This window comes from Myodes glareolus, chromosome 26 (assembly GCF_982192425.1).
Source record: "Myodes glareolus chromosome 26, mMyoGla1.1, whole genome shotgun sequence".
In the NCBI taxonomy this organism is placed as follows: Eukaryota; Metazoa; Chordata; class Mammalia; order Rodentia; family Cricetidae; genus Myodes; species Myodes glareolus.
Window position 1 is genome coordinate 19,622,550 of NC_142051.1, and position 25,151 is coordinate 19,647,700.

Genomic DNA, 25,151 nt, shown 5'->3' on the forward strand with positions numbered 1-25,151 from the left:
GCCAAGGTCTAAGAAGAATGTTGGCAGTGAAGCTAATCAAAATCAGAATGATTTACCATATCAGAAACTCTAACAGGGATAGATAGATGGATGGATGGATGGATGGATGGATAGATAGATAGATAGATAGATAGATAGATAGATAGATAGATAGATAGATGATAGATAGAAAAAAAGTTCTCAGTAAATTTCTTAACTGACATCTTTATTCCATGTTCTTTTCCCTAAAGTGTTAATTATCATTGATGATCTAGATAAGAAACTAACAACAATTTAAAAGTGACAGATCCATAATCCCAACATTGAAAACATTCCATCCAGGGAAAAGCGAAGAATGCAATTTACAAAGAGTGTATGTAGAACAGGAAGACATAAAACACCATATTTAGAAGAAAATGTTCTGAATGTTTATTGTACCAAAAAGAGGTGACACAAAATATGCTTTTAAATTTTGTCTAAAAAATGTTGAATTGTCCTTGAATTCTTCATTTGATCGTCTAAGGAAATATTTCTACATTCCAATATTTTCTACATTTTGTTGTTTATATATAAGTAACATTTGTATACAGATAATATGACAGTCAAAATAAAAAATATGGCATGGTTTTTACCACTTGAAAAAAGAGTAGTATGTAATTATGGAGACAAAAATAGACCTGGCAAATCTCTTTAAATGAACACTGAAAGGTAAACACTAACAGCTCAAAATATAATGCACAGAAAACGCCTCTAATCATCCTAATTATCACACTGTTTTGTATATATGTTAATATTTTTGTATGTTTCAAAGAAGCTGCACTATTTCAGCCTTGATCTGAATCCCAAGTCATTAAAGAAAGAATGCTGGCAACTATATTCTAGGAAAAGGTTATAAGAAAATTGAGAAAGGATGGGAAACTTGATTACTATATACAAGTCCTCACATAGGCATAAGGAGTAACACAAAGAGCCTGTCTTTATAAACATTTGGACATGCAGACATGTACTTGTGCTCACAAATGCATGTCTGCATCTATTTCTAAGTAGGGCTTCCCAGACTCAACGTTTTTGGAAAAAAAAAAATAAAAAGAATCTTAGAAAAATATACTACAAGGTGATCACATTTTACATAAAATTCACTCTTTCGGTGCTGATAAGATTGTGCACTGTTAAAAACTAAATTCCCCATGGAGTACGTAAGATGCTAACAAAATCTTCATCATCTGTTATTCCTATACTTAGGCCTTCATAGTAATCTTCAAATTCACCATATGAAACTTCATCAGACTTGCTGCAGGCATCTCTTAATGTCTCTAGAAAAGATGATTTGATTTCTTCCTCTGTTAAATGCCCTGCAGGAAGAGAAATAACTGTGAAATATTTTCCCTAAAAGTTCAGGAAAATGACAGATGATAATAAAGGGATACTTATTCATCTTATGAACTAATTTCAATAATTTCAAATTGTATGCCCAACATTAACCAGAATTCATTTCTCCCACAATCTGCCTCTCTGTGTCTCCTCTTTCTTTCATACATTGATCTATTCTCAAGCTTTTAGTACAGAGAAAGAGAAAAGTTTCATAATAGTACACTGATTTACAGATAAAAAGTCACAGAAAATGGTCAGATAATATCCAAAATTAAAACAAATAAAAGCATGAATTAATAAGCAAAAATGATGACAGTAGGTAATTGATGATCTTTAAAATGATCTTTAAAGTATTTTTCAGTCAGAGGGCCGGGCAGATGACTCAGTGATCAAGGATGCTTGCTTCTCTTCCAGTGAACCCAAGCTTGGTCTCCAGCACCCACATTGCATGGCTCACCGTAGCCTGTAACTCCAGCTCCGTGGAATGAGACACCATCATATGTCCTATGTACGTACACATACCCACACACAAACACAAACGTACATACACACATATAAAAATAAATTCAAGAAAAACATGTTGCTGTCATTGAAGAACATACATGACAAATAGGAAGAATGATCATTTTATTAAAACGAAATCAGTTTGAATGGAAAAGGACTGAATATTGTGCTATGCAAAGATTATACTACATAAGAAAGTGAATTTGTGATTGTTTGTCAAAGCTAAATCTAATCAACATGTAATGTATAAGGAAACACAAATTTTCTAATTAAAACAAATTTTACTTAAATTTATGCTTCAAATACCAAGAATTGTATTGCTTCTTAAAACCTCCCACCTAGAAAATACCCATCCCCCATTACCCATGATCGGATTCGCTTTCATTGCTCTCGTAGACCAGAAAGGGTTACAAAATTATGAAAGCATTTTTTCTCTAACAAATTACTTAAGAAAAGTAAGAAAGAGTATTTTTCTATAACTTAAACTGTGAAGTCAAGCATGCAGGAGGCAGAGACAGAGGGAAGCCATATAAGCAGGAGACCATTCTGGTCCACATGGCACAATCCTGTCTCAAAATAAAGGAGAAGGAGAAGGGGAATGAAAAGAGGAAAAGAAAGAGGAGAAAGGGGAGAAACAGACAACTTTTATCCAAGAAATTGTTATGCAATATATTGCAATTTGTACATAAAACAGGGATTTTCTTTGTTAGTTTAATTTTTATTGATTTATATCGAGCTCTACATTTTTCTCTGCTCCCCTCCTTGCCTCTCCCCTCCCCACTTCAGCCCTCCTCAAGGTCCCCATGCTCCCAATTTACTCAGAAGATTTTGTCTTTTTCTATTTCCCATGTAGATTAGATCTATGTCTCTCTTAGTGCCCTCATTGTTGTCTAAGTTCTCTGGGATTGTGATTTAAAAGCATCACTAGGATTTTTTCTTTAAAGCATGAGCAGTCTGCCTAGCTTTCTCTCCATGATGTGCATGGCAAGACAAAGAAAAGAATTTTTGGAAAGAACCAGGGTTTACCCAACAAAAGCAAACCCCAACTTGAGCCACAATCTCTGACCCACAATAGAATTAAAGCTGTTAAAGCAAGCTAATTAAGATTATGAGACTGAAAAAGACAGAAGTAAAGATAAATATTGATATTGAAGCCACCTAATTTTGAAATAAGTACATTCTTCCACACTTGTGTTTGGTATGACTAATTCAATAGAAAGATGTGGAGAACGGAAGGTCTAGGATGGCCTTTTACTTCTGATCCTCCTGCCTCCAGCTCCTGAGTGCTGGGATTACAAGCACGTGACACAGGCACAGTTGATTCACAACTCAAACCCTTGCACACGTTAGGCAAGCACTCTACCGGCTGAGCCATGGCCCCAGCACATAAAACATTAATGAAAAAAATGAAGGTAACTATAATGTATCCTTGCTAATATAAAGTATAAAACATTAAATGCCAAAAACGTAGTCTTTCATATTCAACCTATGTAATTATCCAGAAAAGAGAGTCAGAAATATTCATACACAAATTCATAAGTAGGCAGGATGTGGAGGTAAACACCGTAATCCCAACACTTAAGAAAGTGAGGCTGAGAGCATGGCCATGCTCCAGTGATAGGGTTATATTTTTTTCCTCTTTTTCAGGAGAGTGGGCCTGGATGGAATGGGAATCGAATATGATCATGGTACATTGCATGAAATCCCCCCAAAATTAATAAAAATATTATATCAGGGGAAAATGTGACTCTGGGGACTTTCAAGGCTAGCCTGGGTCACATGGCAAGACCCTGGCTCAAAACAAAAAAGAGAATGTTCAATATTGAATGAATATTATTGGATAGTGAATATATTCTGAAAGTATTTTACCTCTGTATTAGTCAGTGAAATTCAAATGAAGATCAGGGAGTTGGACAAAAATAATTCTGCAACAAATGGAAGTATAATCTAGTGTGGAACGAGCTCTCATTGCAACAGCATTTGGAAGTACTAGCTGATATCCCAGGAAGTAAATAATTAGAAATTAAAAGTCCACCAATAGAAGAATATCTGTACACATTGCAATGTGTTTATTACTAAGTGAATAATATGTGGCAAATAAAAATAATATGTCTCCATGTGGATTTACATGGAAATAGCTCCAAAATACACTGTTCAGTCAAAAACAAATTACAAAACAGTAACTCTAACATACCTTTCAAGTCAGAAAAAAAATCTGCAAACTGTTAGCAGACTATGAAAAATCAAAGAGAGATATGTTACAGGGCTACAAGGTTTGTTCTTTTGAAAACAAAAAAAAAATGAAATTAAGGTAGTTTTCGTGACCAAACACTGTGATAAGGTGTAGTCGTAAATCAACTACACAAAAGAGTAAGAGCTGTAATAGGAAATGAGGCTTTAAAATTGCTTTAAGAAATTCAATATGCCCTCCTCCTGTTTTTGAGGCAAAGTCTCAATACATGGCCCTATCTGGCCTCAAATTTGCAAATCTCTTTCCGCTTCCTGAGTGCTGTGTTCAGCCACACTAGGCTGGATTTTGACAGACACATAGGTGCCATTGTGCAAGTAATTCCACCCCTAGATAAAGACGCAAACCCTCCTCAATCCTCAAGGATGGATAACTGTATCAGAAGATGCAGTAGTTCTACCGGAGAGCCTAACCGAAGTTTTACCAAATCTCTTTTAAACCTCAATTCCTTACCTTCCAAACAAGAAACGAGAGTTCTATCTTGAATATAACTGTCAAAGAAATCAATAAGTACAGACACTAGAAGGGAAAATGACTCTAAAACCATTGGCTCAAACAAAATGTGTTTTATTTCCTTCATGAATCCAGCTGATGCTTTGGATTAGTGTAATTTAAAGAAGACACTTTTATTAATAAGCACGGTAAAACCCAAATGTATCCGGCATATGATAGTTACCTGAAATCACATGGGGATGCTTCCTGGCACAGTAACACTTCCTTATGTCTATCACAGACACAATACCAGTTTTGTTGAAATCCAGTTTCATGAAGGCCTAAAGAAAGATGGGGTTTCTCTTTGTGAAATTGTTAGGTATGGGGAGCAATTGTGCAGATGATTGTTTCTGAACTGTAAACAAGACACTTTGAAGGAATTAAACAGGTGCTTGATTAAGCGAGGAGGAAGGAGACTAAACCAAAAACTGGGAATCCCTCATTCAAGCATTTTATGTGTTCACTGTTGAGCATCCTGACCTGCAGAAAGCGGTCAATCCCACTCTCCTGCCGGGAACCAAAGAGTTGGGTCAAAGCCCTTGGCAACTTCCAGTACCAGGACTCATGAAATTGATAAATGACCAAAACAAAGAGCTAGGAAGTTATGTGAAGTTTTATTTGATTGTGAGTTCAAAAGTGAAGCTACAAACTCAGTATCAAAAGAATCAATGAACAGATGAAATGTTTATTTCTCAAAACATAACACTGCCTTTCCGATTTCTGGTTCACTTACCGTTTTTCCAACCCAGTGAAACTCTACATACTAAAAATACTAAGAGAGAAACAAGATACAGAGACACTCCAATCTACCCAAAGCGGCAGCCTGTGTTTGCCAGGAGTTAAAACCAGATGCATCCTCATCACTCACGATATTTAATTCACGGCAACCTTGTTCCAGCTCTAGATTCAATTGTGCCCCAAATTCCTTTCCTGAATTTTAATACTTAGATGCCCCAGAATAGAACTGTATGAGGAAGTGGGGTCCTTAAGGAAGTAATTAAGATAAAATAGAATCATTGGGGAAGGCCCCAGTCCAGGATGACTGGTAATCCTTTAACAATAGACAGCACAATGCACAGGGGGGCAGCCATGGAAAAACAGTGGAACAGCCACAGAGAGGCCTCAGAGGAAGCCAAGCATGCCCACCTTTCTTTGATTTCTAGTCTACAAACTACAAGAAAGCAATTTGATAGGCCAGTCTGATACTCTAAATTATCACCATAGTATTCAAAGAGCAATTAAGTACTAAGTTATAGTATAATTTTTATTTTAAAACTTGGGAATCTGTGTATATGTGATGCGTGTATAATGTGTGCATGTATGTGCGTGTGCAAGACAAACATGCAGGGGGTCAGTCCTTTCATTGCCCCTTGTCTGAGACAGGGTCTCCTTGTTGTTAGGTAATGCATGTCCAGGCTAGTCAACTGTGAGCCTCATGGGATTTCCTAACTGTGCCTCTCATCCTGTCATAAGAGTACTGGGATTACAGACATGTGTTACTACCTCTACATTTACACGGGAACTGAGAGTTTGAACTCAGGTTCTTACACCTGCACTTGAGACACTTTACTCAATGATCTATGTCTCCAGCTCCAGGACTCTAATTCCAACTTAATAAAGATCTTTGTTATTTTCCTTTTAACACTTTACATGCATCTCAGAAAAACCACAGGAACACCTTCAGTCGTCATCATAAAGGAAGGCATGCTGAGTTCTGACACCGGGATGGTTGGGATTACTAAGAATGGAACCATCACATACAATCTCTCCACTAGCTCTGAGGAACAGTCAGCAAGGCTTAGGATTATACACGGGAATATAGCTAGATAGCTAGTATTGGACAATACTAATAATTTATAACGACAATTCAATTTAAGATTTTATTTTTCTTTCATCAAATTTTTTCTAGGACTTAGGATTTTGTTTGATTCTGGGTAGAATTGTGCAAACATATATAAGCTTACTTTACTTTACTTTACTTTACTTGCTTACTTTAACTCTTATTAAACCCAGCTAAAATGATATAATATGTTTTAAATGATGACCCATTAAAGATACTAAACAATGGATCTCACAATCTAATAAATGTAATAGTTTGAGATCAGGTAACAGTTACCTTGCGAACAAATGATTTCCTATATTCATTCATTTCACCAAAAATGGCACGTTTGAATTCTCCGTAATCAACCTTGTTCTTGCTGGGGCTACTGCCTTGCAGAATCAGCCAGGAAGACTCAAAATCCTAGAAATGCCCACAGAAAATGCCATTACATTTTTTAGTTACATAAGTCACAAGATCAGAGTCATATTTTTTCAGACTATCTATGGCCCTCGAGAGAGTAACCTACTTAGGAAAAACATTCAAAAACTTACAGATAAACCTAGCAAATCAACTGTGTAAGGAATTCTGGGGTGAAGGCTTAAGCAAGATTCTGGGCCTATTCTGATTGACTGGTAACTCACAATATATGCTTCTTAAAACTATGTTATTTGAAAGCAAGGAAATGCTGAGGGTTGGACCTAGGACCTCTTGCATACCATCCATCACTGTTCTACATTCTTAAGGGTCTTATCATAACTTTTGCTGATAAATCATACCATATATTAGGAGCATAACATGATATCTCAACGGTCATACACAGTGCAGAAGGAGCAAGACAGACTAAATACCATCTCTGACATTTCCAATAGTTAGCATTTCTGTAGTAAGAGTATATAAAATCTGTTTTAGCTGTCTTTAAACACCCAGTACATTATTCTTGATCCCATTCACCAGGCTGTGCAATAGACACTCATCCTCTTATCCAAATGCTAATTTATGTCATCTGGCCCACCTCTTCCTTTCTCTCGAAACATTACACTCCCCATCATTTACCTTTCAGTGTCTTTTCGTCTAAAGTGCAATGGTTGTTGTATACTTGGTTTTGAATCATTTTGTCCTTTATTTTTAAATTATAACTGTGACAACGTGAAAGCCTAGTAAGGTTCTGAAATACTGAGACTTACACTGAGACTATTAATGGAGTTTCATCTGGTCTTGGGAGCATAGAAGGTTTAAATGACTTCCAAACTATTCCCGAATTTACATTAAAGAGTATAATTCTAACTAAATGCATTATGCCAGTTTGTTCACTGACATTCCCAAGTGCTTCTTTGACAAAGGTGTTACTTAATACACAATCTATTCAGTGATCCTGATAACAAAAGAAATCACAGCATTCCTTTACTGAACCTCAGATATATTCTCAATGTTTCTAGCAAACTTTAAATGAGAGTGTTACTCAAACACTCACCTTGGCAAATAAATACTCAAAAATTATTCTCTTCCACTTCCTAGTGTTTTCAAATAAAACTGTAATTAGAAAACTAAGACTCAAATTACCCCACTCCTCCCAGTAGCCAATGATCTACACCGTTTTTCATGTGGAAATGCCTCATACATTATCAAGAAAATATGCCTATGCTGTGTTAAGTCTAAGTTTAACTTTTACAAGTCATGAGAACAATGGACAGGAGACAAATGTGTTTGCTTAACTCAAAGAATTAAAGACTTAAAAGGACCTCTAAAGGCTCAGAAAAAAATGTCTTCAAGAATTAAGAAGTGTAACTGAAGTGACAAAAAATGCATATGACTAAGTCTATACAATGTTCAGAACAGAAACTAATCCAGATGGACTTTTAACTTCACTGGGAGTATTTCTATATAAACTTGGTTCATTGTGGAACATAACACTTTTTATTTCAAATCAGAGAGAATGGCTCTGTCTTTTCACAAATAGGTTCTACTTCTACAGTGAGACCCAGCCTCACCTCCCTCTGCATGTACTTAAGACTGCAAGAGCATATATATATTGCATGGTGATACAACAAGAAGCAAAACAAGAATATTAGTTAAAATGTGTGAGATGGAGGGATGTGTAGGTCAATGGCATAAAACTTACTTTGCATGTATGAGAACCTAGGACCAATTTCAAGCACCATTAAAAAAATTAGAAAATTAATTAACAGATTAAGTTTATAATAAGATGAAACATATGAGAAAGGATGAAACACATTCTTATGTTGTCTTTCTTAGGTTGAGGTAATTTAAATGAGAATGGCCCCCAGAGGCTCATATATTTAAATACTTGATTCCCAGTTTGTGGAACTGTTTGTGAAGGATTAGGAGGTGTGGCCTTGTTAGAGGAGATGTGTCACTAGTGGTGGGCTTTGAGGTTTCAAAAGCTCATGCCAGTCCCAGTTATCTCTCTCACTCTGCCTCATAGTTACTGTGTCAACATGTAGGATGTGACTATTCCAGTGGCGTATCTGTCTGCCTGCTGCCATGTCCCATACCACAAGTACCATGGACTCTAACCCTCTCGGGAACTAAGAGCCTTCAATTTAAATGCTTTCTTTCATAAATTGCATTGATTATGGAGTTTTGTCACAGCATTAGAAAAGCAACTAAGACAGATGTCTCGAGTAACTACAGTCTTATTCACAAGTTATAAGTATGTCATAAACAATTACAGAAGCATCAGAGTAATACAGTACTTTTCAATATACACAGGGCCAGGTTATATGGACATCAGTCCTCTATCAGTTATAGATTAGTTGTTTGTTTAACAAAAATATACCACAGCATTCTAATTTCCTATCATTGTTTTTATTTTTCTATCTATGAAAGAAAGATGTGAAGGTGAATGACCCCTGGGTTGTTATGACTAGATAGGCAACAAGATTCAATGTCATCATCACAACCAACGAAAAGACAATTATGTCACAACACTGACATGCAGTATCACACTGACATAGAATTTTTTACTTGATAAAGCAAATCCCCACATAATTTTTTTATTTGCACTCCCATGCCTCCCTAAATATAGCAATTGTCTCAGAACTGCTCAGGCAGAGCCGTCAATGAAAGTCAAAACACTTGTATACGATTACGCAGCTAAATAACTTTCTTTTCTGGATAGTTACATGGAGTGAATACAGAAGACTATTTTTTTGGAATTTAATTTTTTGTACTTTGTATTAACAAAGATACATTATGGTAACCTTTATTTCTCATCATTAATAAATATTGTATATGCTGGGGCCATGACTCAGTTGGTAGAGTGCTTACATAATTACAGAAATATAGATCATAGATAATTTTTAGCAAAAGAGAAAAATGCAAGAGAATCCTGTATATGAAATACTTGATCTGAATCATTCATGTACTTTTAACATACAAGCAAAATTTCCCAGTACAGAACACAAGGCATTCATGTACCAACCAGATTTAATTTCTCCTGCTCTTCTATCTACTTGCTCAAGCTATAAACTATTGGTTCCTTGCTTGCTATGCTAGGCTCAGTTCAAGGTGTTAAAGAAAGAGCAGGAACAGGAGTCACCCTGGTCCCCATCTGGATGGGATGTGCCGTGTTACTTACAGGCAGCTACAAAGAGCTATGAAGCGAACAAAATGGAAGTTGATCTAGAATGGATTGGAGATCAGATAGTGGATCTCTTCTGCAAAGAAAGCTGTGGACTAAATGATGAGAAAAAATCTAACACATACATATCTAGTGCAAGATCGCTCACATCAGAATGAGGAGTGTGTAGGAAATGGGCCCCGGCAGCTTGGGGCAGAGCCACAGTCCATGCCTGGAACATACTTCTCCTTTCCACAAAATGATCATCGTCTGAGCCACGCTCCCTCTTCATGAAGATCCGTTCTCTGCTGCTGCTCTTTTATACCCTGTCCATTCAGTCTTCCTCATTATTCAAAACCCAACCTGGAAGCATCCTCCCCCAGGAGTCTTGCAGTGGTCTTTCCCTCTCCTAACTGCTGGCTTGGGTTGGAACTGAGTACCACCTGCGTTCCCACAGCATCCTCTATTTGATGCACCTATTAATCATTTTCTTCATTTAAAGGTTATGAGAGTGGTGTAGGAGGTTCTTCTATGTGTTGTTTTCGTTGGTTGAATAAAGAAACTGCCTTGGCCTTTTGATAGGTCAGACTTAGATAGGTGGAGTAGACAGAACTGAATTCTGGAAGGAAGGGCAGTGCGGCAGACGCCATGTTTCTCCTGCCCAAGACGGATGCTGGTTAGACTCATGCCGGTAAGCCATGATACACACAGTCAAGTGGCAATACAGATTATAAGAAATGGGTTAAATCAAGATGTGAGAGTTAGCCAAAAAGAGGCTAGAGATAATGGGCCGGGCATTAATTTAATTAATTCATTTTCTGTGTGATGATTTCGGGTGTAAGCTAGCCCGGTGGGACGAAAAGCAGGCCTGCTCTTGTAACATGAGGGGTCTGCTTGTTTGTGTTTCTGTCCTGCCCGGCCCCCCAGCTGTTTAGTCCCAGAGAAAAAAATCACACACAAATCTCTATAAGTTATAATGCTGATTGGCCCATTAGGTCAGGCTTCTTACTGGCTAACTCTCACATCTTGATTAACCCATTTTTCTGATCTATGTTAGCCATGTGGCTTAGTACCTTTTTCAGTGGGGCAGCTCACATCCTGCTGCTTTGGTGATCTGGGCAGGAGTGGGAGGAATCAGCTTCCTCCTTCCCAGAATTCTCCTGCTCTCCTTGCATCATTTCCACTTCTTGTCTAATTTTCCCGCCTACACCTCCTGCCTGGCCAATCAGCAGTTTATTTAAAACATGATTGACAGAATACAGACAATTCTCCCGCACCCTGCTCTTCCGACTACATGAGTGAGAGTGGGCCGTATGTCATCTCAGAGGTTAGCACGTGCCTGCCTGTTAAACACTTCACAAACAAACGATAAGGGACAAAAAAAATCAAAATTCTAAAACTACCAGTGGGAGCTGTCTTAACATTGATGGCAAAGCTTTAAAAGGGAAACAAATGAGCTCTTAAAATTTCACGAGAAAAGTGAACACAGCCGCGCAAGAATGCACCCACAACAGAAAGTGGTGTGTGGGACATACCTGTTCAGACACTTCTAAGTGGAAGGTTTTCAGAGCTTGCTGAAACTCCGCCTTTTCTAAAAGCCCACTGCCTTCCTTGTCCAAGTGTTGGAAATGTTTTCCCAATCCAGTCAAAATCCGAACACCTTTCTTGTGTAGCTGTTGTTTTAGTTTATCTGTTTAATAAACAGAGACATGGACACTATTGCTTCTGTGCACAAAGCCATCAAAATGCAGGTGTTTCTCTTTTAAGAAAGCAAGCTAATCATAATGCAAATAAGGAACGTTGATATTCAATGAAAACCTTAAATTGGACTGAAAAAGGCCTTCGGAAAGAAGAATGGTTTAGTAAAGACAATGCCAGCACAACCACATGTTCAGAATCTGCCAAGACTACAGCACCACCGTGTGGAGAAACGGTTACATTTTACATCCAGATAAAATCCTCTCTCTTTACTCAGAATAATCGAAATGTTACAAATGAAATTCTAGTTTCTCTTGTTTAGATCCCTTTATCTAACTACCCCATATCCTCACTGTCTTTCTTATTTCTTTATTTACACTAACTGAATTACAAAATTGATGTCAGGCAAATCACACACATACACACACACATGCACACACACGCACGCAATCCATTCAGAAATTTTAAGTAGTTTGAAAGTTTCAAACTGGATCATGATGTGCCAAGTGGCATCAAGGTTTTGGAATACTAGGCTATGCATATATATTTACAGTAACATTATTTTTCCAGAAATTCTTAGAGGTTACATACTCTGGCTTCTAGATTCTCCATGTAGCACAGCTATTTCATTTGATGCCATCTGTATCATATTACAATGAAACATTAGAAAAAAAGAAAAGAAAAAGTCCCTTGCCTCAGTAGTGACAAAAATTGTATCGTCTATGGCAGAGCAAGAAGGAAAGAAATGGTGAAGGAAGAGCTGCAAAGAGTCGACACAAAGTTGCATGTCGACTAGACAGCAGGGTCTGTTTACAGACAACAGAACCCATTCAGCAGATCATGAACTGGAGACATACAGTCAGGCACTGAACCGGGAGTTCCTTCAGGATGCCATCTGAGAGATAAAACAGGTATATAGTGGTCCATGCCCATAATCCAAGAGCTCTGGAGTAGAGGTGAGAGGATTGCCATGAGTTCCAGTACAGCCTGGTCTGCAGTGAGTACCAATCCATCTGAGCTCCAATGTCCAATGTGAGTCTCTCTCTCTCTCTCTCTCTCTCTCTCTCTCTCTCTCTCTCTCTCTCTCTCCCCCCATATATGTGTGTGTATGTATATTTCTATGTATTTTGTATGTGTATACACACACACACACACACACACACACACACACACACACATATATATATATAAACACCTATACACTGTGGCCCAAGGACATGTGTCAGGGGATAAAGGTACCTGTCCCCAACCCTGATGACCTGAGTTTGAGCTGCGGGAAGAACTGACGCCTGCAAGTTGTCATCTTACCTCGCTCCCATGCTGTGTCCCACGTGCCCACACACAGAACCTCACACATGCACAAGTCAATAAATTTAAAACATTTTAAAATTCAGGTTCGTAATTTATTTAGCTTAGAACTAAAATCATAGTATTTAATACTTTTAAAATTATTGTTATAATTCACATGCTTTTGATTTAGTACCATTAAAACAGAAAAATCATGAAAATATTTTAATAACTATTTTATTAGTTATTTATGTATATATTTGCATGTCAAGATATATTTTATTAACTATTTAACTTTTTTTTGTCTAGGTGTGGGTACATATTCACATGCTTGTGGGTGGTTATAGAGACCAAAAGAGGGCATGAGATCTCCCAGAAGTGGAGTTACAGAAGACTGTGAGCTACTCGGTGTGAGTGTTGTGAACCAAACTAAGGTCCTCTAGAGTAGCAGCAAGCTCCTCTCCTTGCTTAGTCATCTGCCCAGCCCCATAAAAATACTATATTATATATATATAATACATATTATATATATATTACACATAATGAAAAGATATACTATTTTTAGAAAATATTATACTTCCTAAAAAATAAGATTACAAATCAAAGTCTATAAAACGTGGAAGTAACAAAAATGTTGTTTGAACTGATGACACGGAAACTAGTTGAGAATTATAAATAGTATTTAAGGGTGGAGAAGCACACAGCATACCCTGAATGGCCCGCAGCACCTGCCGATCCTGCGCCTCCTGACTGGCCGTGTCTTCCACGTGTTCCACAGAGGCGGCTCTGCAATGAGAACAGAAGCTCTGAGCCACCTTTCCCCACTCCAAAGATGCTCTCAGCAGACCTGGAGGAATACAAGCTAGAGGAAATCCCACCTCTGCCCACTGCTATTGGTTTTATGGAGAATTACGGCCAGAGCTATAAAAGGGCCACAATCTTTGAAGACATTAATGTTTATAACTGCTGTAATGTTGTCAAATACTTAACTGTAACTTCATTTTAAAAGCAGTTGTAGCTTGCAAAGTATAAACTGTAAAAACACTTTTATAGGCCTGAAAGTACAATAATAAATAACAAATATTCTTACGTCTAGACTGTAGACTGTGTTCTCTTATATATATACAATACATCAATTATTACCATTTTGATTCTATGTAGGGTCAAGAAAACATTCAACAAGAAGAGTGTGTATTTCTATTATTTAAAATAACCCTTGATATTGCTCATTCATAACATTGTTTCACTATGTAGTCAATCAATTAATAGCATCACCTTAGGGGCCATAGCTTTTCAGTGATCAAAGGCATCACATCAACCATGTAGGAAATAGTTTTAATGTTGGTCTGACACCCTGTCTTTGAAAGCACAACTTTGATAGCATTTAGTAAAATAGCAAAAACGAATGAACAAATTATTCATACTATAAATAAAATAATTTTAAAATTTTACTGGTCATAACCGTTCCGAAACATGGAAGTGAGTTTGATTATAATACAGAATATAAAGTAGATATATGCAGCTATTATTTTTAGATATAAACCTTAACTTTAGTATGAGTGTTTTGTGATGGGAACACAAATTACAGGGATTCACTTATTTTCAAAATGGCAAATGCATTTGACTTACTTCAGAGAACTCAAAGTTATCTGATCAATATTTGTAATTCGGAGTCTAAATAATGTATTTTCTTTTATGCTCTTTGGAAGGCTAGGATGATCACAGCTCAAAAATGTCAAAGTTGCACCCTGAGGAAATGAACAAACAGACTTTTTAAAGCTAGAAGGTATCCAAAGTTAAAAGACAACTCATTCTGATTGAAGGGATTTAATTTTTTATTATAATTGCCTTAGGATATTCTATTGGTAACCAAAATATAGTAGATTTGAAGAATACTTAAGGACTACATGGTTCCAGCTAATACTATAGAAACACGAGCTAATTAAAAAAAAAAACCTAACACAGTATACTTACTCCCATACAATAATCCACCTGAATAAAGAATTCATATATTAAATAAGAACCTCAGGAAATATTACGTGAACTCCACTGAATATGTAGCCATCCCTGTGGTGGTTAGTTCTGTCAAGATGACGTAATGCATAGTTGTTGCGAATTACGTTGGCACGATAAACAACCGGGCCAGCTCAAGAATAACAATTATATTTTAATGGTTATAAGGGGAAACTCAGGATACAAGAGTGGGAGGTCCGACTTCCTATCTGTCCCGCAGGAGCCACACATACACACACACACACACACACACACACAAAGAGAGAGAGAGAGAGAGAGAGAGAGAGAGAGAGAGAGAGAGAGAAAGAGAGAGAGAGAGAGAATGCACCTGGGTCCTCCCAGTTTTTTCTTCCTGGGCTCCAGGTAGCCACGCCTTAACTCGATGTGATTGGTTGACAGAGCTTCCCCATCACATAGTCACCTGGGGAGCAGGACTACCTTAGGCTGAACAATGAGCATGGACATGGACGGCAGGGGAAACTATCTTTTTAACACTGAGTTGGGAAGACCCATCCACTGTGGGTGGCATTATTCCCTAGACAGGGGATCCTGGATGTCTAGGACTGGAGAAAGCCAGCTGAGCAAATCACGCTTGCCTTGCCAGTGCATTGCTCTCTGTGCCTGGCTGTGGATGTGACATGACAGATGGCTTCAATTCCCTGCCACCTGTGATTTTCCTGTGACGATGACTGTAAACTGGAATTGTGAGCCAAGAAAACCTTCTCTCCCTTCTGTTGCTTCTATCATGGTATTTCATTACAGCAACAGACGGGGGTAAAAAAAAAAAACTAAGACAATCCCCAAGCCAGAGCTCTTGGTTCACAGAAAGATGCTGTGTAGATTTGGGAACTCTGAGGGGAGCAGAGAAAAATGTAGAGCTCAATAAAAATCAATTAAAAAAAAAAAAGAATGGGAAACTCTGGTAGACTGATCATACTCTTTCACTTGGTTTTTGGATGATAGACATTGCAAAACTATAAAACCAACTTTTAACCTGATTAGAGCATCAAAGTTTCAATGACAAAATTCCGACCAAAAATTCTTAACCCAAACTACAGAATTACTATTCTAATTTCAGAATTGTTCTCCTATACCTGTGACCAATGTAAGGGCAAACACAAATTCAATAAAAGAGGCTTCATTCTTCCTACAAAAAAAAATAAGAGAAAAACAATAAAGGGAGTGTTTCCTTTTCCTCCTTCTTGGAAGAGTTCCTTTAGAAAATTAATAATTGGCATAGGCACTTTCTTCTCCATTTGAGGTGTGTATAACTTCTTTTGGAAAATAGATATTTATTGGTAGATTTATGGCCAAGGAAAGTCTTTCTACATAACCAGAAACCACTCTAGGAAAGGTAAATATCAAGGGAGAGACAACGCACAAAAGCTGCTCCCGTACACGAATCTGCTGAGCCAACCTTTCAAAACGTATACTATAAATACAAAGTGAGGGTAACTCTTCCTTCTTCCCTCTCTGCCTTCTTGCCTCTTTCCCTCCCTTTCTCCACTCCTGACTCCTTCCTACTTTCTTTCTTCCTCACTTTCATGGAATAAAAGAAGGAACTGAATTCCCACATTTGGTTCACATGAAGGGGGCGGGGAGGATAAGCATAGATCAGCAACTACACCAGATTTCTACAACAACCGCTCAAAAGTGGTAGCTCCTGTCACCTCCAATAGACTGTAAGCATGTCATCTTTGAGCTACATGAGAAGGATCCAAACTTTCTTTCTCTAGACGTCAAGAGACAAGTATTAACATCATGGGCATTGAGCATTTAACCCATGGTTAAGATACCTAGTGTTTCTTCCTCCTTTACTCCTTCCAGACTTGGTCATTGCATCTTGGTGCTTATATCACCTAAGGATTTGTTTCCTAACTTCCTTTTTAGCCATTGTCAGTTGCTTATCAAGGTTGCTATATTTGATTGGAATATAGTCACAGAGTGGGGGTGAAAGAAAGGCGACTTGGACTGAGGAGATTGCTCAGTTGGCAGAGAATTTAATCTTGCAAGCAGGAGGAAAGGATCAAATTCCAGAATCCATGTAAAAAAATCAGGTTTGGTAGTGCAGCGCACGCATGCGCACGCGCGCACACACACACACACACACACACACACACACACACACACACCATGAGTTCTCTCCTAGTTTATCCTTCCAATCTATGCCTGCCTTATGTGCCTGGTCTTCAAACCATCCCACACATTGAAATCAGAAAGCTATTTCTAAAGTACAAATCTGATCATATAGCCTCTCCATTCTACCAACATCCTCTTTTCAGTGGCCCCTTGATATATTACATATTGCTTTTTAATATTAGCCTACTTTTTATTTAGTTGTGGGAGAGAATGGATGCTTGTGTGTGGGAGTCAGAGAACATCTTTAAGTAGCATACCGTATGTACGATCCACCCTTTTAATTTTTTTATAAGACCAGGTCTCTCTCTGGTCCAGAACTCACCAAGAAAACTAAGCTGTGTCCAGCCCATAAAGCTAGACTGACCTGTCTCTGTCACCCTAGCACTGAGATGACAAGTCGTTAATTCATCTCTGACAGCATTTTTCTAGGAAGTCTTACAGTTTATACAGTTGGGTCCACTGTTTCCCCAGTCTGACCCGTAACTGATTCCCATTATACTCCAGTTACCACAAAGCAAAGAATGGCTTTGGCTTACCCAGTTTTCTATCTCCAGTGTTTAGAATGTGAGCATTTATTAGTATTATAGGGATTATCGGTACAGAGAATGTTTCATTGTAATTGTACGTGAATTTAATAATTTAAAATTCAGCACACTGGGGGATACGGGAGAGTCACAAGAATAAAGGCTGTCATAGTCACAGCTCCAGAGGACAGTGCCACTCTACAAAGAAAATCAAGCACCTCCTTAGCTGTACTATGGCTCCCAGGGCTACCAAGGTAGCCTCCTACCCAGAACAGGCCTCCTACAGAGAGTTTCAAAAGTACTAAGAGCCACGCTCTGTTGGCAACAGTCTCCACTAAGGAACATTGTGTGTATGCTTATAGAAAATAAATATTATGCTTACGATTATGATTGGGATTTATCTGGGAAGCAGAGCCTTCTTGGGAAACGTCCATTCGCCATTCACACAAATGTCTCTGCTCGCGAAAATAAACTGGACCCTCACCTCCTGCTCCACACCAGAGCCATGCACACAGTCTGACACAAGGCGTTAAGTGCCAGCCCACACTCAAACTTACAGTATAGAAGTCGCCGAGCCGGTACTGCTTCCCTTTTCTGCGTCCACACTGATGACTATAAATGTCTTTTTTAATGAAAGGAAGCACGTTTGTTCTAGAAGTTAAACAGCAACAGCGACAACAAAATGAAGTCATCCAGTTCCCCTTGGAAGCAGTTCTATAGGGTTCTTAACAGTGTTCCAAAGCCTACCTGTTTTTCCCGAACTTTCGATATTCATACACAGTTAGAGACTGGTCGTGGGTAAAGAAAAACCCGATCAGTTCTCTGCAGGCATCGCGTCCATTTCTAGCAAAACAATGTCAATGATTTTTAAATTAAATAGGAAACTTAAGAACATTTATCTTGAGCAGCAATAACTTAAGTCCCTTGAATGTGTGGCAGTGAGTACGGGTCACACGGGTTTGTGGGAAACACACCACCGCTTGTGGAAAGCCCCGACTCAGTTCGATTTGGAAATATCTATTATGAAAAGACATAGGCTGAACAGTGGTGAGCATCTGGCTCTGTTACAACGCAGGTTGCTAAGCTACAGAGACTTAAGATAAAGCAGGTTTTAAAATGCTAAGCTTGCAAAATTTACAAGATTGAGGTAAAAAAAAATTTAAAACGCCATCTTCTTTGTCATTGGTTCTATTAGCAATCTGTTAACTAAAACTAAATTAAACATCGGACATAAAAATTAATTTTTAAATGATTTAGAATCGTCTATTCATAATACACTAATTAATCCAATCTTTTCAAAAGTCTTACTTTCAAATATTCTTACATAAAATATTTATCTTACAGTGTCCTGTTTTATATAACAATAAAGCCATGGCTTAAATTTAACCCCAAAATTCACATATTTCAGTATTAGTATAAATTTATCTAATCTTGACATTTCTATGAAAGAAGAGAATATATTATTATAAGTAAAAAAAAAATTGATAAAGTGACAGTTACCTTGATAAGACCCTCCCATCAAATTCTACCTTCTGAGAAAGGTCATTCTCTGTTAATGTGGAGGTGGTTCTTATCCTGCCAAAACACATTCTGTAAGTCATTATTTTTGAATAATCACAATTGATACAAGTGACAAGTGCACCAAAGGGCTGTGGCAAGATTCTGAAAGGGCACAGATTTAAACTGAAAATGAAAATTCAGAGTGTGAATACATAAAGACACAGAAGACACAGTGCCCTGAGCCATACCACTGTCTTCTCCTTCCATTTCCTTTCCTTTGCTATTATACCCTTACTATGTAGTCTGTGCTAGCCCCGGCATGTGCTGGGGCTACAGACCAGAGCCTGCCCACCAGCTCAGAACCCATTTCTAACCCTGTTCTCATGCCTTCCTCCCAGCATAGTGTTGGGTTTCTTACCACCTGCAGTTGTGACCAACAAAAGCACCTTTCACCTCACGTGAAAGATTCTTGTCCTTGTGAGATGGGAGTATGGGTAGAATTCCCTGCCTGTGAACAGCAAGGGGAGTACAATGGCAGAATCAGCTACAGCCCAGAGATGCAGCACCATGAGCCGTATGACCAAAGCAACATATGCCTACTTCCAAGTCACTACGTTACTACACAGGAGGGCAAATCCTGACACCCTGAGCCCGATCGGTCAAACTGTCTCTAACAGCTGATTCTATTCCTCACCAGAAAATGCTGAGAAAGAGTGCTGGATGAATGAACCAAGCTCAGGCTTTGGGGTCTAACAACTATATGTCTTCATACTCTACAGAGAGCATTGCTGACATTCTAAAGGTTCCTAGCCCTAAAAGTCTTTAAAATATGAAGCAAAACTAGAATGGACACCCTTGGATACCCTATTCTTAATGATATCCTTTACCTTAAGGGATAAGAGTTAATGATAGCCAGGCGGTGAAGGCATGCACCTTTAATCCCGGCACTCAGGGAGGCAGAGGCAGGTGAATCACTGTGAGTTCAAGGCCAGCTGATCTACAAAGTGAGTTCCAAACAGCAGAGACACACAGAGAAACCCTGTCTCAAAAAAGAAAAGGGAAGGGAGGAAGGAAGCAAGCAAGGAAGGAAGCAAGCAAGAAAACAAGAAAGAAAGAAAGAAAGAAAGAAAGAAAGAAAGAAAGAAAGAAAGAAAGAAAGAAAGAAAGAAAGAAAGAAAGAAAGAAAAAGAGTCAATGATTGCCATTACTGTTCATCTAGCTCTATGAAAACTGCAGGAATAATGAAATAGCAGGGGTATGATAGCAAGAATGCAGACAGTAGTCACTGGAAACAGTTAAAGGTGTTGCCCCTCTAACACCTCTAACACCCACAGAATAGAAGCTGGAGCTAGGAAAGAACAGTCTGCTAACCCAACGAGAGTTTGGGAACACAGGGAGGGGCCCTGAAGGCTGCAGCATCTCAATTCGGTGTAACCCACTGGAACTAATGAAGTCATCGAGCATTCGCTATGTTCCTGGAATGACTTTAAATGCTGGGAAAAGAGCAGCGGCAGCAGGACTGGCTGCCATTTATTGAGGGCTTTGTAGACACTAGTCACCACCAAATCACTTTAATATCCAGTGGTTTATTTAATGCTTGCAATAAAATTTACAAATAAAATTGTGAGGTAAGTGCTACTATCCCCGTTGAATAAACATATTTATCGTGGAAGACAGGATAGGTCGCTGCTTACAGCCGTATGAGCCCATAACAGATGTGGAAACAACCTTGCTCTTATTACAATTTATTATTTCTTAGTCACGAGCAAAGGTGAGAGGTGAGGTAACTGCAACAAGGATCCTAGAGTCATCGCAAAAAGATATAAGCAAATACATATTTATGTTACAAAATGCAGAGTGCCACATTAGGTTCGAGGTGCCCAAAGTAGCACACATGTTTCTCTATTTAAGTTCTCAATCCGTTCAAAAGGAAGAATGAAGCACATTGAATACTAAATAAAAGTAACTGTTTGACAAAGTTGGTGGAAAGCACAGTTTAGGTGTGCAGCAACAACACTGTTTGGCACTAGAATTACACAGACTAGCTGCTTCTTTTTACTGGTGAAAAATCTATAAAGTTAGGCACAGCGATGGAATGTATGCATCTGCTGGAGGCTGTCCCCAGAGAAAAGGCGGGGGTCTGTACTCCTCCTCCTCCTCTTCCTCCTCCTCCTCTTCCTCCTTCTCTGGTGAAAACAAAAGATTAGGAAGCCATGGATCTGAAAATCCTAATCAACAATCCCCATGGGATTTTTCTGAACTGGATTGCCTGTAAACGAGCTGCGTGTATTTGGTATGAAGCAATACTTAGACAGGTGCAGGGAAACAGATGAGACAAAGTGTACAGACAATCTAAAAATAGGTTGGAAAATTGGTCAAACTCCACACGAGGACATCTGGATGAACAATGCACACGTGAAAATTAATCAGCATCATTAGTCTGCAATGAAATGCAAAATAAAATCACCAATACACATTCAGTTGGAGAGAGACAATGAAAAAGACAGGCACCACCAAGGGCTGGCAAAGATGGACAGCAATTAGACCCCTCGCCCTGCCTCCGGCTCCGGGGTTACTGTTTGCCAGTGCCATGGAGAGCTGAACATGGGCATACTAAGTGGTCCATAGAGGCAAAGTATTCACTCAGCATAAGGGAGTATGCACAAGCAAGTTCACAGCAGTATAATCCATAAGTTACTAGGCGTGTTAAGCATCTGTGAGTCATAAGTTGTGATATATTCACATAATGGAATGATGGACAGCATGAAAAAAACAACTGAAAATGACAACGTGGAGGACATTCCTAAAAATAATATTGGGGAACAAGCATTAGACATACTTCATTGAGAATCTTTATAAAGCATCATATTATATTGATGATGATGATGATGACGACGACGATGACAGTAAAAGAGAAGAAGAAAGACAGACAGACAGATAGATAGTATTGCAGGGTGTGGGGACTAGATCCAGGGCTAGAGAAGTGGCTCAGCTGTTAAGAACCTAAGCTGCTCTTACAGGGGATCCAAGTCTGAATCTCTGCACCCCTCCATGCCGGATCTCTCATAACTGTGTGCAACTTCAGCACCAAGGGATCCAACCTCTCTGCCTCCCCCAGGCACTGGTGCTCAAGTAAACATACTCAGGCAGCGATATGCATAGTCACATAATAAAATTTAAAAGACTTTAAACCGTAGACATCAAATTTTCTGCTTTCTCTTTTTTAATTTTAATCGATGGGGTTTGGACATAGTAAGAACAGGACTCAGCGGTGAAGTGGAGAAGAATGAGTTAGGACAGTGGTCATTATGGGGTATTGTTCATGCTTAGTGTCTCCATGTGGGAGTTGGACACATGAATATTGATCTATTTGTCGTGGTTCCTATATCATAATTTCAAATGTGTACACTGTTTGAAATTATGCCTCATTTCAACTTACTTTAAAAGGAAACCACTTAAATATACAGTAGAGATATTAAATATACAGAATGGATATTAGATATACAGTAGACAAGTGATGGTTTACTCCCTCAAGATAGCATAGTCTAACACTCAGAACATGCAGAAATGTTAGCCATACATAATGAAAGAAACTTGGAATCTGTGACTAAGTTGAAGAGCCTACCATAGGGAGATTATCTGTGTTATTCAGGCAGGTTCAATACAACCATCTCTCTCTCTCTCTCTCTCTCTCTCTCTCTCTCTCTCTCTCTCTCTCTCTCTGTGTGTGTGTGTGTGTGTGTGTGTGTGTGTGTGTTGTGTGCATGCGATAAAGTTTTATCTACAAAGGAGTATCGTAAGTTCTGACCAGTTATTCTGGGCTTTGAAGATGGAGGAAGAGGCCATGAGTCCAAGAATAAAGAAAACCTCAGAAGCTGTGAAAGACACGACTAAGTCAGCTCCTTATTTTTAGACTTTGTATCTCTAGAAGTATGTGAATAAATTTTATTGTTTTAAAATATTGTACACAGCAATGCATTGTTTGTAGGAATGGTTCCTGTGTGAAAACAGGAATCTAGCACATTATCCCTCAAATATTTGAATGTAAAAACAATAAACTAAGAATGAGACAAAATGGTAAGACAAACATTTATAGCAGTCTGAAAAGATAGACGAGCTATTGTGTACAATAGATTTCCTATTAAATATGAGGCTGAATGTCAATTTTCAGTAAAGTCATTAAGTTCAGTGGGCTATGCCAAAGGACTGGAAACATTCCCATTAACGGCTACAATTAGGATCTAATAAGACCCCTAGACTATGTGTCAAAGGCATGGTTACCCTCCTAGGGATCTAGAATGAAATGAACTAGTTAACAGGCAGGGCATGTCTGGAATGATGGTCCTTTATATATTACATAAGTCTGATTTATCCAGGTACCATCCCCAGGCAGAGGTGTCTAAAGTATTATATTGCTCATTTTCCCGTCTATATTACCCTGAAAAATTGTGACCTTCCTTCTAAACTATAAATGCAAAAGCTTGGAATGCAAGGACAGAAGAAAGAATAAAAATTTTAAGGAGATGGCACTGAGATCTGAAATCTCAAAACTTACTGTTCTTTATATGGTTTGAAAAACATAGACATGTATAGAAATGTATTTCAACAATTCATCATTACACTTTGCTTACTTCGTTTCATGCAGAGTTCGTTTCCTAACTCGAGGTGGCGTCCTCTCTGAGTCTGGAGGGACATGCGAACTCTCTTGTTCCTCAGTGTTTAAACCTTGTTCTGGATCACTGATGACAGCCCTAGGCAGGAAGACACAAACGCTAGTGTCTAGCGTGACAAAACGTGAGCTCACTTATTTTCAAGCCATTTGAAAAGGTCAGCCACCAGATGGCCATCTGTCCTGTTGTCATAATAATGCTTGCCACACATGAGTGTACTGAAAATATTCAAATAATATCCACAAAAGGTGAATGAAGTTATTTGTATTTTCATCCAAATAGAACATCGGGACACCTAGAAATTTTGAAGGGAAATGAGAGCTTCATGGTTCTCTCTAGGCATTCTTCAGACCCTTTGCTTGTCTCTGATAACACGGGGAGGGATGTTGGTAAATAAGACTTGCCCCAGTCTGCTTTCTGTTTCTGTATAAGCCCTGACCAAAGGCAACTTGGGGCAAAAAGGGTTAATTTCATCTACTCTTTACAGTTTCATGATCAAGGGAACCAAAGCAGGAGCTTGAAGCAGAACCAAGAGGAAGGATACGCAGTGGCTTTCTCCCAGGCTCAGGTTCAGCTACAGTCCAGAACACCTGCCTCAGGATGGTACCAATCAAAGAGCGCTAGGCTGTCTTACAGCAATCAACAATCAAGAAAATGGTCCCACAGACATGTCCACAGGTCAGTTTGATAGAGACAATTGTCAATGGAGATTCTCTCTTCCGTGTATACTCACATGTATTTTTAATACAGTTATACCACCTAGGGTGGCAATTCTCCTCCCAAAAGCCATAGACTATGTAACAAAAATCCAAGTGCCTAACATGGGAAACCCCCCTGTTGAGTTGCTAGTCAAGGGAATTCAAAGACTCCAAAAACAATATTGTCATTGCATTTGGTTGCCTCCTAGAGACACTGAAGGTAAGACCATATTGCTGAAGATGCCATGAATGCTGAATGGAGGACTTGAAGAAATCAATTGGAGCTGACCTAGAACCTCCTCCCTGAGGCTATAATCCCTATAATACTAAATCTATAATCCCTGTAGAAGTTGTACAAGCTGCCAAGGGAGAAAGGTGATCAGTAGCCCTACCAACTCCAGTGCCTACTAACGACAGCATTGAGGACAATGCCAAGATATCTCAGAAGGGGCACATATTGCCTGGGGTTAATGAACGGTTGGCTAATTGGACTTGAAGCTCAATAGGAGGACATCCATACCTGGAACTACAAACCTGGCCAACCACCCATGTTTGAGGAGGCCATTGGGCCCTGGGGGAAACCGCTTTCCTAAACCAGTATAATTTGTAGCTATATTCTAAATACC

The 25,151-nt window shown here is 38.7% G+C and overlaps 1 protein-coding gene across 4 annotated transcripts in view; it reads right to left on the minus strand.

Moving 5' to 3' along the window:
* Positions 1–384: 384 nt before the first annotated feature.
* Positions 385–25,151, minus strand: part of Caps2 (calcyphosine 2) — a 46,345-nt gene continuing 21,578 nt past the window's right edge. For 2 of the 4 annotated variants that reach the window (XM_085683486.2, XM_048418752.3), the window contains exons 9-18: positions 23,789–23,908; positions 19,158–19,232; positions 18,405–18,500; positions 18,215–18,308; positions 14,611–14,729; positions 13,691–13,767; positions 11,532–11,686; positions 6,711–6,836; positions 4,779–4,875; positions 385–1,331 (exon numbers count right to left, since the gene is read on the minus strand). In XM_085683486.2, coding sequence (XP_085539612.2) covers positions 1,156–1,331; positions 4,779–4,875; positions 6,711–6,836; positions 11,532–11,686; positions 13,691–13,767; positions 14,611–14,729; positions 18,215–18,308; positions 18,405–18,500; positions 19,158–19,232; positions 23,789–23,908 — 1,135 coding nt within the window. In that variant the 3' untranslated portion in view covers positions 385–1,155. The remainder of the gene's footprint in view (positions 1,332–4,778; positions 4,876–6,710; positions 6,837–11,531; positions 11,687–13,690; positions 13,768–14,610; positions 14,730–18,214; positions 18,309–18,404; positions 18,501–19,157; positions 19,233–23,788; positions 23,909–25,151) is intronic. The other 2 variants (XM_085683487.2, XM_085683488.2) reach the window with 2 other exon arrangements.